Below are 17,564 nucleotides of genomic sequence, written 5' to 3'. Positions count from 1 at the left end.
GGCTCCAGAGCGAGGGCAAGTGATGATATGGCATAGCCATGAAGCCCCATCAGGATGTGGATGGTGGGGATGGCACCTGCCAGTGTCCAGGAGTATAATAATCACGGCTGCCTGGACTACAAAAAAGATGGCGGCAGCAAAAAAGGCGAGAGGAAACAGTTTTATTACGAAGCCTTTCACCGCTTCCCAGAATCCCCATTTTAAACAAAAAGTTAAGACGAACTGTTAGGAATATAGGAAGCTACCTTATACCAAGTCAGTCTTCCATCAGTGTTCTCTATACAGACTGGCAGTGGCTTCTCCAATTTGCAGGCAAGAGTCTTTCTCAGTCCTGTCTTGGAGATGCTACCAGGGCTGGAACTTGGAACCTTCTGCATGCAAGCAGGCAGATGCTCTTCCCAGAGTGGCCCCATCATCCCCTGAGGGAATATCTTACAATGCTCACACATCTCCTATTCAAATGCAAACCAGGGTGCTCGCTTCGGCAGCACATATACTACAAATACTTCGGCAGCACATATACTGCAATTGGAACGATACAGAGAAGATTAGCATGGCCCTGCAAACCAGGGTGGACCCTGCTTAGCAAAGGGGACAATTCATGCTTGCTACCACAAGACCAGCTCTCCTCCCATGTTCTCAGCATTAGTAGCTGGAAGTATTGTTGCGGGAAAACCCTCTGGACCTTTGTCCTCCCGTTTAATTCATTAATTCATTATTTGAATAGGGTATACTTGCATAAAATCTAGCATGCACTGGCTTGAACAGTGCACATCTGTCTTCCATATACAAGCCAGGAATTGCCCATACAGTTTGGGCCTACACACAGTGTATTTTACATGTATGCTCCCTGTTCAAACAGTTCAGGCATGCAGTGATATCTGGTGGCATCAGTGGTGGGATAGGTGTGTTGGGAAACCAGGATAGAGAGGCTTGCCCTTGCTTCCCCATCATGCACAGAAAAGCAATTGCAGGAGAATATTCTCTGAACTGGACCCAGTTCCTTTGCCAGTGAGTGGGATCTGTGTTTCCCAGCGGGAAGCACGTCCTGCAAACCCAAACGGTGCACATTGCCATGGTTTTTGGCAGCTGCAGCAACGCAGCCACAGCAATATCGCCGATAAAATATTCATGTTTTGTAGAAGCTGCTAACCTGATGCTGGGGCGGAAGATGGGGGGGAAAGAGAGAAGGAAGGAAGGAAGGAAGGAGGAAGGAGGAAGATTGGCTTGCGTCTTCCTGCACACACAGCTCCAGGTCTAGTTTATTCAGGCTCTCCCCCGTCTCCCCTGCTTGCTAATCATGAGCTCAGAGCGTGCCATGGAGGCTGTTCTTTTGCTGCAGTACTGTTGTTTGGAACGGGGCTGCCTCTGTGTAACCCCATATACCTGTTTTGGATGTTTTGCAGTCTGGAGGCTGCCAGCATCGGATTCATCATCATTATAGACAGGCGGCGGGACAAATGGAGTGCGGTAAAGGCGTCCCTCACACGGATAGCAGTAAGTGCCTGGAATTTAATTTTTTGTTGTTGTTGTTGCCATTTACCTTCTACAAATTGCGACTTCCTTTGCATGTTTTTTTTTTTTTAAACTTAGGCTAGTTATTCTCATTGCAACTGCAGTGTGTCCCCTGCAGATTGCAGCCCCCGGCGTGGAATGCTAACGAGCGAGGCTGCTGAAGCAGAAGTACAGGCAGGGGCTCACTTCATTTCCTAGCGATTGACAACAAGATGGTCATTAGCCTGGTCCAGGACAGAGAGAGGCATGGTGGTTTCTCTGACACGCTACCGTCGACTTTCCAGTTCGAATTTGATTACGGAATGGTGTCGCATAATGGCTAAGCATGTCAGCTAGGAAGTCCCCTGGCTCAAGTTGAATACCTTCCGTGAGCTGGTTTAGTAGCCGTAGGCAAGCTACTTTCATTCAGTTCCCAAGAGCTGCTGCCGCTTCAGCTGTGGCTGCAAATGAGAACAGCACTGACAAATCTTACAGGGTTGTGAGGATTACTTAGGATGAAATCTGACATGACTCGGGACTCATGTGGAGTCGGTGGTGGCTCAAGAGCTTTGTGTGCCTGAAGCAGGGCACCAAATGCGCAGGGGGCCTTCTTGCCACCTCACTGGCACCCCCAAAATCTGCTTCTTGAGGCAACTGCCTCACTGCGCCTCATGGAAGGGCCACCTCTGCGGGGAGTGTCCTTCCACACAGAAGTGCACCTAGCTCATTTTGGAGCCTGGACCTAAAGGCCTCTGCTGCAAGCTAAGCCTCATTCCCCTACACAAACACACACTGTCACAAACACAATATTTTTAACACCTGGGTTCTTGAGGGCCCAAACAGCAACGGAACTCACAAGAATGTAAGAATATGACAGGTATATTTCTGCAAATATGCTTTAGCAGAAACATTTCAACCTGCAATTTAACATATTTCCATCCCACATATTTCTTTCCCCACTCCCCCCTCTGTCTCTAAAGCGGAGGTCACGCTCAGCCACATAGCACAGTGTGGGCTGGCGGGGTGGTATGTGGCAACCATACCGCCCAGGACAGGCTTAAGAGGATTTGGGCTCCCTCAGAATGTCAGCTGAATACAAGTCTACCCGATTCCAAGGATCCTCTTCAGAGGCCCTTTTCTACGTACCCCGGAGGTTGGGTGGGTGGCCACTGGAGAGAAATAAGGCCGCTTTCATTAAGGTGCTCTACTGCAGAACACCCTCCCCAGAAAGGTTCTCCTGATACCTCCCCTGTTTGGACACCCCATAAAAACCTGTTTATTTCCCCATATTCTTCCTGGGTGACTTTTTTTTGTTGGCTTCAGGGCTTCCTTTGGTCTCATGGCTGCAGATTGTCTTGTTTTGTGGCAGTTCAGCACAACTTAAGCCTTCCAGCTGCTGTTGGACTACAATGCCCATCATCCTTTACTGATGGCCACTGTGGCGGCAGATGGTGGGATATGTAGTCCAGCAACTGCTGGAGAGCCAAAGTATGTTTTGGATAATTTTTATTGTTGGTTTTATGGATTTGATGTCATAATCTAAACTACCTTGGTCAAAAAATGGGCAAGTTGGGGTGTAAATTTGTAAGTAGACTAGGAGGTGAGGCCTGCTGTTGGCTGGGCAAAGTCATTTTCTTAGATTATACTGGTAGGAAAGTTCAAGAAATTAAATATATGTAATAGATATTTTTTAATTAATCTGCTTACAAAAGAGAAGTAAAAGAACAAATTTAAATTTGTAGGATTTCAACGTCAAACATTATTCATGTTATTGAATAATTACTATACATAGTAAATTTGAACAATAGTAAATTTGAATCTGAAAAAGATCTTCTGCTTCCCTTGGGCATGATGTCATTTTGGAATTATTGATCTGAATATTGAGTGTTAAACATCTGTTGAGAACAATAACAATTGAGATATAATAATAATAATAATAATAATAATAATAATAGCAGAATGCACAACTTTTAATGCTGGGTGAACATGCTAGGTGAAAGGTTTAAATATTTTTTTGTAATTTTTGAATAAATTCTGGAAATAATAATAATAATTATTATTATTATTTCCAGAATTTATTCAAAAATTACAAAAAAATATTTAAACCTTTCACCTAGCATGTTCACCCAGCATAAAAAGTTGTGCATTCTGCTTTTTGTGGCAGGATTGTTTGTGCAAAATTTGGTATCTGTAGATAATCAGGAGGTATGCCTTGATTTTGCACAAACAAGCAAAATCTTCAAAATATATAATATATAAAATTATAAAGCATCCAGTTGGCAAGAGCTCTTCCTAAATACAGTCAACCATGTGGTACAAGAGCACCATGTTTAAAGTTCTCCCCCAGTTCCTGCATCAAGTCTGGGTATCAAGGTTGTTTCATCTGGATGTCTAAAGAAAGATTACCCAAAGATTTCACAGACGCATCCTAGTACAGTGACTCTGGAAATATTATGTCTCTGTTCCTCCTTAGCAGCAGTATGTTCAGTTCCCTTCATTGCCTTCATGCAGGGCTTTTTAAAAGGAGAATTCAGAACTGCACAATGGTATGTGAGTGTAGTTAGTGTCTGTAGCATGTGCCACTCCAACATATATTCTTATTCTGTGGAATTCTTTGCCATGGGATGTGATGATGGCCACCAGCTTGGATGGCTTTAAAAGGGGCTTAGACAGATATCAGGGTGGACAGGTCTATCAGTGGCTTCTAGTCTGGTGGCTGTGGGCCATCTCCCTCCAGCCTCAGAGGCATGATGCCTCTCAATTCCAGTTGCAGGGGAGCGACAGCAGGAGAGAGGGCATGCACATATCTCTTGCCTTTGGGCTCCCCAGAGGCATCTGGTGGGCCACTGTGTGAAACAGGATGCTGGACTAGATGGGCCTTGTGCCTGATCCAGCAGGGCTCTACTTATGTTCTTAACAGACACCTGTGCACATCTCTTGTCTGTGCACACATATTTTGCTACCTAGAACCACATTCCATGACGTTTAGAAGCCTATGTAGAGTGGGAGAAAACCCTCAGAAATTTAGAACTGACAAAAGGAAGTACTTTCTCCACACAGCACATAATCTATCTATGGAATTCTCTGCCATGGGATGTGGTGATGGCCACCAGCCTGGATGGCTTTAAAAGGGGCTTAGAGAGTTTAATGGAGGACTGGTCTATTGATGGCTACCAGTCTTGATAACTGCGGGCTGCCTTCATGTTCAGAGGAAGGCGGCCTCTGAATAGTAGTTGCAGGGGAGAATGGCAGGAGAGGGGGCATGCCTTCATCTCTGGCTTGAGGGCTTTTGTTGGGGAATTGGTTGAGCTCTGTGGGGAATGGGAAGCTGGGCTGGATGGGCCTGTTCAGAAATGGGATGCTGGACTGGGTGGGCCTCGGGCCTGGTCCAGCAAGGCTCTTCTGATGTTCAGAACTGAGAATTTGACAGCACCATTCCAGAAGAGTGTTATACTCACTGGTGAAGACTTTGTGGGGAGTCGCAGTTGAGTCTGCGGGAAGTGTCTTTTGCTAGGGAAGGAGAAATGGGTCTGCTTTATCATGCTCTGGGTTTTAGAGGACTCTGGACTACTCAGTTTACTTTTCTCATTATTATCAGTCACTTTTTACATCATCTAGTCATATAATTTTGGCATGAGGAATTTTTTTTTTTGCACAAACGTCCCTTTAGATGTCCCTAATGCACTTTTACATGGGGCAAACTGTGTTTTTTCTGTCTGGTTGCACATTTTTAAAAGCCCTGGTTTCATGCCTCTTCCAGGGAGCATTTCCCGGGAACCTGCAATTGGTCTTTGTCCTGCGGCCGTCCCGTTTCATCCAAAGGGCGATCGCTGACATCGGCATCAAACTGTACCGCGATGACTTTAAAATGAAGGTACCGGTAAGCACTTTTTTTTGCTGTTGGTCCCAGCCTTCTTTTGTAGTTTCTGCATCTTCTCTTTCTAATTGTCAGCAAATTCCTTTTCTCTCCTTCTGTTCCCCTTGACGTTACATTTATCAGAGTCACGTAATCCATTGAGCAAAGATAGGCTCCTAGGACTGTTTTTGCGCCATCACAAGGTTCTCCCCACTTAGACACTCTGTGATGAGGAGGCCTACATGGAACTCAGATTGCATGGAATTCTACATGGAATGCTAGACACTACACAGCATTAAAATATGAAATAAAAACACACGATCCATGTGTAGAGCCAAAAGGGGGTTTGTGGGGAGAGTGGGCTTTACCTGATCTCCCCGCAGACAATCAGGGAGTCCTCCCTGGGTGGCTGGATTGGCCGCCCAGACAATTACCAGCTCTGTCATGGAACCAGTTGGGGCGATGAGGTTCAGGGGTCTCCCGGCTCCCGGAAGTCCTATAAGGCACTGCGTGAGTGTGTGGTGCCTTTGGGGGAGCCTCCCAACACTGGGAGGCTTGCCGTAGCCTCCCACTCAGGAGGCTACTCGAGAGCTGGTGCAACAACACATGATCATTTAACCTGCTTTTCGGGCACCCTTGCGCCCCAAACCCAGGTGAAGCAGCGGGCTCCTTAAGTGGGCTTGCCACCGAGCTGCCGCCAGGAGCTGTGCGGGTCCCGTTGCTGCACACGAACAGCAGGAGCCAGGCTGGGCTCCCTTACCCCAGTTCCTGCTGCTTGTGAGAATAGCTTCATTAAATTATAACAGACCAAAAAAAAAAAGCGGGGGTGGGGGATACAAAATACAATACAAAGCAATTTTAAAACTCTTAAAATCAGATAAAAATCAGATTTGAGAGTCAAACTTTAAAAGGCCTGAGTGAACAAAAAGGTCGTTACCTGGCATCTAAAAGAAAAAAGCGATGAAGCCAGCGAACCTCACTGGAGAGCCTGTTCCATAAATGAGGTGCAACCACCGAAAAGGCCCCAAGTAGGACAAACAACTTAGTAGGAGGAGGGAGAAGTGATTGTGTGGGAGACAGGAGCTGGGTAGGACAGTGCCATCCTACCCAGCTTTCATACCCAGGGAGGAGGAAGAGCCGTCCTATCCATCTCCTGTCTCCCACACAATCACATCTCCCTCCTCCTACCTAATTGTTTGTTCCCACACAACCAAAAATTGGGAGCACCAACAACTCCCAAAGCTGGATAGGACAAACTCCCTAGTTTTCGGTTGTGTGAACAGCCTCAAATCAGCTTGCACTCACATAAGGGGTCCTTACATGGAAGGAGCCTTTGCATCCTCATAGCTTTCCTTTTATGAGCAGGAAGAGCTTTCAGTAACAGAACACTGTTCTGCTAAAAGTGTGCATACCACCCCTGTTTTCAGGTTTGTTTGTTTTCAATATATATAATGTTTGTTTCATTACTACAGATCATCATGTTAAATTCTGTTTCTGACCTACATGGTTACATCGACAAGAGTCAGCTGACCCGGGAGTTAGGAGGAACTTTAGAATATGGACACAGCCAATGGATACACCATCGAACTGTAAGTAACATCTCTTGGGTTCCCCCTTTGCAGAAAATCTAAGAATATGATATTAAAATGCCCAAGGTCTAGATCTAGACCTCTCCCTGCCTGATTTTTGTTGAAGAAATAACATGGATTCCAGCAAGTTAAGAAATAAATTGTTCTCTGCCATCATATTCTCACTCCTCTTTATGGTGCTGACAAGATATAGCCAGTTTCTCTAAAATAAGCTGGGTTTTGGTTTTCTTCTCTAATAAGATTAGGTGTTGAATTAGGTCATAACTACAGTTTTCCAAAGCTCTGTGCAAATGGCATATTCTGTCCATGGGGAGAGGAGTTATACCAACATCAGTGGGCTCTGTCCTCTCAGTGCACACATGTTGCGCACACACGTGCATTATGGTCCACATCCACAGACCCCAATATGCATAGGCTCCATGAATCCATACAAATGGGGTGTGCAGATCAGACAGTTGGAAGTGTGTGTGGGGACTTGAGGGGCAGTGTGTGTGGGGACTTGGGGGTTTGGAGGGGGGACTTGGGGGGCAGCAAGGTACAGCAGCATTAAGGCAGGTGAAGCAACACCTGCAGGTGCTGGAGGGAGGGGTGGGATGCCCACCCTCACCACTCCAGGGCGCACCTCGCCTTGCCTCATTTATGAGCACTCTCTGGGTGGTGGATAAAACCCTACAGGGCACTATTGCCCTGTAGAGACCTGTGGCTAGAGGTCTCTATGCAGACTTGCCCTCCGAGGCATGGAGGCTGGGCATGGCAATGGAAGGCCCAAGCAACGTGATCACAATACCCCTCCTCAGTGCAGAAAATGACCTTTGTGGAAAATGCAAGTCACTCCTGTTTAAAAGAGAGTGGATTCAGAGGAAGTGGGGCAAAACCACTCCTGGGACTATCTGATTAGTTGTGGCAAGGCTGAGCTCATGGACAGGTTAGGAGGATTCAAGTCCATCAAGCAACCTGAGAGAGACAGCAGGCAGGATACAGACAGGTAGGGTTCAGTTCTGGATCAGGAACAAAGGACGTTCAGAGACAGGCCTTTCCAGAAGCCCAGGACCAATCCCAGAGAGCAGACAACTTGCTTCAACAAGGCAAGCTCCTTCTGAGCAGAGCCTTTTATATTATCTGGGCTTTACTATGATCCCTCCTTGGCTTTGCTCCCTGCTGAGCAGCCCTGGGCCTTATAGCCCTCTGCCCTGCAGTCTGGTTCTTCAACAACTCTCCAGGATTTCTTGCCCAGCACATTTGATTCTATTAGCAAGCAGACTCATAGGAAGAACATAGGAAGCTGCCATATACTGAGTCAGACCATTGGTCTATCTAGCTCAGTATTGTCTTCACAGACTGGCAGTGGCTTCTCCAAGGTTGCAGGCATGAATCTCTCTCAGCCCTTTTTTGTAGATGCTGCCAGTGAGGGGACTTGGAACCTTCTGCTCTTCCCAGAGTGGCGGCTCCATCCCCTGAGGGGAATATCTTACAGTGCTCACACTTCTAGTCTCCCATTCGTATGCAACCAGGGCAGACCCTGCTTAGCTAAGGGGACAAGTCATGCTTGCTACCACAAGACCAGCTCTCCTCTCACTCACTGACTCAGTGGAGCACAAAGCCCTTGGGAAGTGTGGATGTCAGCTCCATGATGAAATCTGGCCCAGAAGCTGAAGCCTCTGGAGGCTAGGCCTGGAGGTCTGGTACTTGGGGGGTTCCTCAGTCTGCACAGCTGACCCCTCGCCCTCTTTGTCCATGTCTGGGTCACTGCTGGAAGTCAAAGTCATATCACACACACACACACACACACACACACACACGGGAATCACATCTGGATGCCCTCCTAGCTGATATAAAAGCATATTATTCTTCGTGTTATTTAGGTATAGTTGTCCTCCTAAGCCAGGAATTCTCAAACATGGGTTCCCAGATTGACTGTAATTCCTATTATCCCCTTTGGCCATTGTGGCCGGTGATGATGGGAGTTGTAGTCCAACACCATCTGGAAACCCAAATTTTAAAAAAACCCTCCTATCATGAACACTTTAAACCCCCATTGATTTCACTGAGAGATATTTAGGGATGTGCTGAACTCTCCTTTTAAAATCTAAGGGACTTAAACAGTGCTTAAATTTGGCTGGGTCATGCCCCGTCTCCTTTTGTGCTTTAAAAAACTAGGGCAGCGTTCATGTTGCATGAAGAGAAAAGCAAACTGAATATCTGCATCCTTGATGATGAAGTTTTGAAGAGAGAGAAAAGCCCTTTGTTTTGACAGCTGAGTTGGATCGAAGCTTTGTGCCCTCTCAACATAGCTTTTGAGCGTCTTATTTAACAACTCTTTCTATGTCTCTTGGTAGTCTTTTAAAGTATCGTTTCTGTTTCATCTTAACAGCTTGATCCATCATGTATTGGGCATGAGATGCATTTCAGGACCAAAATAGACTTGACATAGCCAATCACTTTGTACATGTGTCTGGCCCATTCACATATTAAGTGGGGTACATGGGGTTTTATTTTAATACAACGAGGGGAATATGGGTGAGGGGAACTGCATCTTGCCACCATCCTGTCTAACCTCCCTGCATTCCATGATTTGGGGTACTTTTCTCTTGGCTTGGCTTACTTCTCGTATTGGAGTCTTTTTGAGAGAAATGCTCCTGAAGTCAGAGATAGGTAAAGTGTTCTGTCAAGTCAATTTCGATTCCTGGTGCCAACAGAGCCCTGTGGTTTTCTTTGGTAGAATACAGGAGGTGTTTACCATTGCCGCCTCCCGCACAGTGTGAGATGATGCCTTTCAGCATCTTCCTATATTGCTGCTGCCTGATATAGTACCAGCAGGGAATCGAACCAGCAACCTTCTGCTCGTTAGTCAAGCATTTCCCCGCTGTGCCACTTAAGGTGGTTGAAGTCAGAGAGCTCAAGAATGTGCTCCTTTTCATGTTAACATTAGAGCCTCTACCCCGCTTTCATAGAAAGCTACCTTATACCAAATCGGACCACGGATCCATCTATCTCTGTATTGTCTGTGCTGACCGGCAGTGACCCTCCAGGGTTTCACATGGGGAGCGGGTGGGGTCAGCTCAACCTGGAGATGCCAGAGATTGAGCCTTCTGCGTGTAAAACAAATGCTCTCTCACTGAGCTGCTGTCCTTCCCTAAGGACTTGAGGTTTTCAGAAGCCGGAAAGGAGTAATAAGTAGTCTGGCTTCCAACATAGGAGCTGTGTTTTTGTAGGTACCAGATCCAGTGACATGGTCGTGGAGCTCTGAATTGTGCGTCACACCCCCCAGCTGAGGTGGAGCTGGAACTCAGGTTTACCAGGTTTAACACATTGAGCAAGAGTTTTCTTGGAGGTAGAAGAGTTTGGGGTAGGGGTTGTTTGCTTAATATTTCAGGGCACTCTGATGCCATTTGCATCACTCGTCATTAATGCCTGCATTAGCTGTACATTTGTAAACAAAAGCACTGGAAGTCTCTGATATTCTGTCCTCCAGAGAAAACATTCCCATTTTCAGCAGCTTGGCACGGGGCAATCTCCTTGTCAGAAAAAGTGGTGTGTGAAAAGGATTACAGGATGGTATGAGGGTTGAATCTTGAGTATGTTGGTGACTTCTTTATGGCTTTGGCCAAGTCACCTAAGGCTGCAGTTCTGTTAGGAATAAGCCACACTGAACACAGTGGGACTTACTTCTGAGCAGACATCATCATCAATCATCATCATCATTATTATTACAACATTTATATCCCGCTCTTCCTCCAAGGAGCTCAGAGTACTACATACTTGAGTTTCTCTTTCACAACAACTCTGTGAAGTAGGTTAGGCTGAGAGAGAAGTGACTGGCCCAGAGTCACCCAGCTAGTTTTATGGCTGAATGGGGACTTGAACTTGGGTCTCCCCGGTCCTAGTCCAGCACTCTAACCACTACACCACGAGGAATATTCTCCCTCTTTATTCACAGGAGCTCCATTCCCACCCATTTCCACAGAAAACGAAATTGTGAATAAAGATACCTTAACCCTATGGGGATGGGGGGCAGTTAGGTTCCATAGCACACTGAAGTGTGCTAAAAATAACAAGAAAAAGGGGAGGTAGAAATAAGCACAGAACTTTGCTCTGTAGCTCTTTCACACTGCCTCCCCCAAACCCTCTGATTTTTGGCCTTTTCTTGTTTTGAGGGGGGAGAAAAAAAGCCACAAAATGGCTCTGTGCTACAAGATGGTGGCCATAAATGAGGTCAGAAGTCATTTCTGGCTATTCAGGATCCATGGATAGGTGAAAATAGCCCTATTTTCACCCCGCGAATAAAGAGGACCGGGTCCCTATGCCACAGATACATGAAACCGCGGATGGAGAACACGCAAACAACGAAGATCTCCTGTATACGCTTATTGAGTGTAATCTCCATTTATCTTAATAGGACACTTCCAAATAGACAAGCATAGGGTTGCATTGAACATCCAGTGCAATTAATTCACGTAGTCAATAGGACAACTAGCAACCGTTGAGGTGACTTAAGTGGCTTTCAGAAGGGCTTAGTTATTTGCATTAATAATTACCTTGATTTAGGAATAGATATATGTTTTAAAACTTTTCAATGGCATCATTCTTCCAGGCCATTGAGAATTTTGCCATGACAGTGAAAACCACAGCACAGATGCTGCAGACGTTTGGAACAGATTTGGCAGAGACAGAACTTCCCAATGATGTGCAGTGTACAGAGGAGCTCTTGTCTTCCCACACAGAGCAGCATTACAAATTGAAGGTGAGTATTTGTACCTCCACAGCTCTGCCCTGAGGGAGAAGCAGAGCACTGGGTGTTTTGGATTTGCCAGTTCCAACTACTCCCTTTCCTATTCATCATTAGATTTTTTTTAGGGCAGCAATCAAAGGTAAAGGCTGGGTTATTATTCGGCTTTCTCTATTGTGTTGTGAGAACGGAAACAATTTCCAACCACTTCAATACTTTTATTAAGAACTATTTGTCACAAAAAGGTATCTGGAAGATCTTAATCAGCAACTTAACCCAGTGCAATCAAAAAACACCAGTCACTTAGCTTGTTTTTCAGCTTAGTTCACTACTGGATCTTGGAGATCTACTGGCAATTGCCTGAATGCGGTATATATATTACTGAATCACAGTGCTACAAAACTACTGTAGAGTGACATTAACCCATTTTCCCTGTAGAGTGGAAAAAATGCAGGAACACACAATATCTCCTTCCCCAGATGCTGTTAGAAATTCTTAAGACTCTAATCAGAGAGGTGCCATTTTAGGTTCCAGTTTGGGGAATGGGACCAAAGATATTTCGGAAAGATGGGAATATTCACTGACCTGGTCTTGAATATATTCAAGATGAAATGACCACCAGATCAGTATGTTTTAAGGTCATTGGTAGTGGTTACTTCCTTATAGTTCTTTGGCATCTTCCCCACCCCATAAGGGTAATTCCAAATCAAAAGGGGTCGGGTCTGTAACTGGCTGCATGTGGTCAACAGAGGCAAGTGGTAAGGTATACATGCAGCAAGCCTTTATTTGTTCTCAAGAGTTAACATCCAAATCCTCACGCCACAGCTCTTCACCTCTTTTCCTTAAGCACCCCAGTGGGTAACTTACCCTGGCCGTGCTGCTTCCCAAGTCACCCCCATGTCACTGTGGCTTCACAGTGAGCATTGACGATACTGCCCTCAAAGCCCGTGAGACGAGAGTCTAGAGCAGGCCTGCTTAACTTTGGCCCCCCAGCTGTTTTTGGACTACAGCTCCCATAATCCCCAGCCACAGTGGCCAATAGCCAGAAATTATGGGAGTTGTTGGCCAACATCTGCAGGAGGGCTGAAGTTGAGCAGCCCTGAGCTAGAAGCTTGCAGGTTTCTCCCAATTTGTGCCTGCAGTTCAAAGAAGTGGTCCTCCTCTGCTTGCTCTCTGGAAGGGCTGCCCCTCCATCCCTGTTCCTCCTCTTTTATAGGAAGGTGAGCACCAGCCACCCAGGGAGGCCCCACGCTTGGTCTAGCTCATCCCTGAATTCCCTGGTGTGTCAGATCCCTATTCTCTTGCTGGCTTACACTATCACCACCCGAGCCCTCATGACAGCCACGAGGGGAGGTGTTGTACAAGGGCGGGGCAGTTGTGTAACAAAACAGTCCACCAGCAAGCAGAGGTCTGGAGCAACACTAGTCCATAGTCTCATACAAGCCAGGGATCAAAGCCAGGGAATCAAACATGAACCAGAAGTCAGGGAATCACTCAGCAGGAACTTGGAACCAGAGTGCACCCACAAACAAAGTTGCTTCAACAAGAAGCAGAGGCAAACTCTGGCAAAAGAAGCCAGAGGTGCAGCCCTGCCCAAGTCTGGAATATCCTTGATCTTAAAGGCCCTGTCTCCTCAATTCCAGGCTTTGGCTCCGGTGGGTCTGGGGTGCTGCTAGTGAAGGTCCTGGCGCCTCTGCCTCATCCTCCAAGACTGAGGACAAGGGTAGGGGAGTATTGAGAGGGTCAGCAGGTATGGGGGACAAAGGTTTTGGAGGCAGAGGCCCATTAACCCACCCACCCCACACACACACACACTTTCCTCCTACTCTGTGACAGACCCTGGCACTGTGGGGTCAGGTTTAGGGCTATTGACTGCCTCCTCCACTGAATTCTCAGAGTCAGACCTTGGGGTTCATGACAGGAGTGTACTTTGCCCTCCAGACTTCTGAGATCTTCAGCTGTTCTTCTAGCCATTCCACTTTCAAACGCTGCATGACTGCCTGTTCACAACCTCAGAATAATAAGTGTATCCATATTATCAACACAATTCAGCCACTTTTGGTTGTGATCGAGAGATCAGTGCCTTTGGCCTTCATACCTAATCCATAGGCCCATGTAATGGTTTATAGCAAGAGTCCACTCATTGTTCACAGGCATTGTTGAGTAAAACAGTGCTGTATTACGTACTGAGTAGGCGTGTGCATGAACCACGGTTCGAGCACCGGTTCAGCGCAGAACCAGTTTGGCACTGTGGGGAGGAGAGCGGGGAATGGAAACTTTAAGAAAGAGGAGAGTAGGTCCTTACCTGCTCTCTGCTGCCCCATGCAGTTTCCTGCTGGAGTGGCACTCAGCCCAAATACCCCTGCACAGCATGTTGTTGCTGACCATGCAAATGGCGCACACGCATGCACGGATGCCATTTTCATGCTGGCATTGGTGTGGGGGGTACTTGGGCCAAGTGCTGCCCCAGCAGGAAGCTGCATGGAGTGGCAGAGAGCAGGTAAGGACCTGTTCTCCTCTTCCACTCCTAGCTCCCCTCACCGCGGCACCGAACCGGTGCCCGAACCGTGGTTCATGCACTCCCCTAGTACTGTGTCAAACTACCATTTTAATTCAGCTTTGAGCTGATTGTGGGAAAGTGATGCCCCAGCAGCTCTGAGGGGTTCTAGTGTAGAGACAGTCTTAGTCCCTTTTCCCCTGGGGACCTTCCAGAAACTTCTACAAGCATCTTCAGATAGTTCTTTCACCCACTCACAGTTGCTGTTTTGACTAAGCAATATTAAAATAATGTCGTTAGTCACCGCCAAGACTTTGATATAAACTTTTTCCTTTCCTTCCGCTTTATAAGTCGCCAGAAAGATAATTTTTAGTGTCTCTTGATGCCAAACTGTGAGAAACCAACAGAAGCCTGTTCAGAGAAACCCCCTCATGACTAACAGGCAAATCAGGACTATTTTTTGTGCCATTTGTTGCATGTATCATGCTATAATCAAACACAAAATTGGACTCAGAGTTGCACGGGGCTAATATGATCCAGTCCCACGCGGAATCCTCTCCTTCCCCTTCTGCACACGCGGCTCTGCATATTGAATACTTCTGCTTCTCCCTCTTCGGTTGCCTCTCCCATGTGCACCAAGGGCAGACTAGATCATTGTTTTTAATGTACTGTTAAGGTATATCTTCTTTTAATGTGCAGAATAGCTTAAAACCCCTTGTGTCAGCTTGAGGTAGTGGTTGTACCTGCTCCAGGAACAGCCTTGATGGGGGCATAAACCATGAAATGAGCCATGAAATGGTCCCTAGAGGTCAAGTAATCTTTTAATGGTTACTAAAATGATGTTACATAATGTGCTGTTTTTTGGAACATCGGAAGCTGCCTTCTACCGAGTCAGACCATTGGCCCATCTGGCTCAGTATTGTCTTCACAGACTGGCAGTGGCTTTTCCAAGGTCACAGGCAGGATTCTCTCTCATCCTATCTTGGAAATGCCAGGGAGGGAACTTGGAAGCTTCTGCTCTTTCCAGCGCAGCCCCATCCCCTAAGGGGAATATCCTACCGTGCTCACACATCTAGTCTCCCATTCAAATGCAAACCAGGTTGGATCCTGCTTAGCAAAGGGGACTTTGCTAAATGCTTGCTACCACAAGACCAACTCTCCTCTCTTTTGGGGGAGAAATAATTAGACTGTCAGACCCAGCTCTTAGCAAGTTTCTTATTTTGTTGCCACATGATGTAACCAGCTGGATGGCTTTAAAAGGCAATTAGGCAAACTCATGGAGAAGAAGTCTAACATTGGCTGGTAGTCTTGATGGCTATATGCTACCTCCATATTCAGGGACAAGATGACTCTGAACACCAGTTGCCAGGAGAGTAATGGCAGGAGAGGGGGTGTACCTTCATCTCCTGCTTGTGGACTTCCCAGAGGCATCTAATGGGCCCACGTGGGAAACAAGATGCTGGACTAAATTGTCCTCGGGGCTGTCCAGCAAGGCTCTTCTTATGTCCTAAATCATGGCTGCTGGAAGAAGTTTGGCAATTGTGGCTGGGGATGATGGGAATTGTAGTCCAAAACCAGCTGGACAGTCCCAAGCTTTAGCTAGACAGTCCCTGGACAGTCAGCTGGACAGTCCCTGGACACCCCTGGACACCTGGACCCACCTGGATACCTGGCCACCCCTGGACAGTCCCTGGCCACCCCTGACGCACCCCTGGCCACCCCTTAAACCAGCTGGACAGTCCCTGGCCACCCCTGCTTTAAGGCAATCAATGACTATATTGGTGGACAGAGCCTAGGAAGGCTTCACCGCCCAGGGAAGTTTTTTTTAACATATAATCTGACAGCATACCTGACAGGGCAGCGGAACACAGATTTGCAGGTTCGTGGCTTTAGCCTTCGCAGCTCAGGACAGGTGCTATGATAGACACAGGTGAGATGAACATAGGTCTCTTCAACATGTTTCTTTCCCCCTCTTTACAGGATGAGCTGAAACTAGCTGTAAAACAGGGGGCCACGCTGCTGACTTGTATCCGAGAGCCTGTCACACGAAGCGCCACCAGCAAACTGAGCCCAGATGAGCTTGAAAATGTGGCAACTGTGGAAAGGTTAGTGGAGAGCTCAGAGTCTGTGGAGCAGTTTTTCTGGCTAGTCCCTGAGAAGTGTGAATGTGTCTTCCATCTCCCTTTGAATAATCATTTGCATTGTAGTTAAGTTTTTATATATTTTAAAAAAAGAGCAGTATTTTTATGGTTAAAATGCGATCGAAACACACCACATATGCACCACACGTTCTGCAGTGTAAGTACAATTTCCAGCGCGTCTCCCCAGCTCTTGGTCTGTTCTTCTCTGCATCCACATATCAAATGAAAAATGTCAAGGAGAGGATTGCCAAGCGAGGAGTTGCACGCAAAGGGCTTCATTCTCTTCTTCCTTATTTGGAGAGGGAGGAAAGCTTATCCCTGGTTACCGCTCCTGCCTTTTATTGTCACAGCAAACATGGGAGGTAGATTAAGCTAAGAAACAGTGACCTGTTCAAGTCATTTAGTGGATTTTTATTTGCAACTGAGTGGAGATTTGAATCCAGTCTTCCCAGTTCTGGTCCGATGCGTTGGCCTCTTGCCTCCCACCTTAAGGCAATACACTATTGCCTTAAGATGACATCTTAAATGCTATCTCCCAGGAGCCTATTCAGACATTAGGGTTGTTCTCACAGCCACAGATTCCTGAGCAGAAGGGGGTTAACCCAGGAATCTGGTCATCTGGGGAACCAGGATTCTTCCCGACCCAGCAGTTCCCAGTCTGGGTAGCCCAGGTAAAAGTGAGGTAGGACATGAAAAGAGCCGTCCTGCCTTTTTGTTTTGGTTGTCTGTGCAGCTGGCGCAATTTAAACTGTTCCTGGGCTGCACATGTGTTGCACATGTACTGCATGTGTGTTGAATATAATGTGTGAAGAGCTGTGCATGAATTTTGTGTAAAGCAGGACCAGAGAGAGGAGAGCTGATGCTATACTGAGCGTTGCCTCTCCGCTGTTCGCGCAATGCATTGTGGGATATGTGGAGGCCCCAGATTGCAATTTCAGCAATGCAGCGTTTGTGTGGGTATGTGAGCTGCAGAGCCCAGAGGAGGCTCTGACCATCTGAGAGGCACAAAGTAAGAGTGTGGCTTCCCTCCAGCCCTCCCCTGTGCGGTCGTTAGAACAAGCCCATTACATTGCACATACATACAAGTGTCCATGCACATGTACATGTCTTTGTGTGAATGACTCAATGTGCGGCAGCTGTGAAAAAGGACAGTTCCATGCTAGGGGTCATTAGGAAGGGGACTGAAAATAAAACGGCTAATATTATAATGCCCTTATACGAAACTATGGTGCAACGACACCTGAAGTACTGCATACAACTC

General features: G+C 46.7%; 1 protein-coding gene and 1 non-coding gene across 17 annotated transcripts in view; both read left to right on the top strand.

Annotated features, from left to right (window-relative positions):
• The window catches only part of MCF2L2 (MCF.2 cell line derived transforming sequence-like 2), a 440,334-nt gene that overhangs the window by 124,967 nt on the left and 297,803 nt on the right, over positions 1-17,564 (top strand). For 15 of the 16 annotated variants that reach the window (XR_008318527.1, XR_008318525.1, XM_053304949.1 and 12 more), the window contains 5 exons: positions 1,407-1,497; positions 5,255-5,374; positions 6,823-6,939; positions 11,531-11,680; positions 16,143-16,267. Coding sequence is in view for 14 of the 16 variants with exons in the window: in XM_053304949.1 (XP_053160924.1) it covers positions 1,407-1,497; positions 5,255-5,374; positions 6,823-6,939; positions 11,531-11,680; positions 16,143-16,267 (603 nt within the window). In the remaining 2 variants the exon portion in view is untranslated. The remainder of the gene's footprint in view (positions 1-1,406; positions 1,498-5,254; positions 5,375-6,822; positions 6,940-11,530; positions 11,681-16,142; positions 16,268-17,564) is intronic. The other variant, XM_053304941.1, reaches the window with a different exon arrangement.
• On the top strand, positions 503-607 carry LOC128352669 (U6 spliceosomal RNA). The gene has a single exon (XR_008320566.1). It is a non-coding gene; the product is annotated as a U6 spliceosomal RNA (small nuclear RNA).

This window comes from Hemicordylus capensis, chromosome 3 (genome assembly GCF_027244095.1).
Source record: "Hemicordylus capensis ecotype Gifberg chromosome 3, rHemCap1.1.pri, whole genome shotgun sequence".
Taxonomy (NCBI): Eukaryota; Metazoa; Chordata; class Lepidosauria; order Squamata; family Cordylidae; genus Hemicordylus; species Hemicordylus capensis.
Note: the sequence above shows the minus strand (reverse complement) of the source record. Positions and strands in the feature narration are given on the sequence as shown.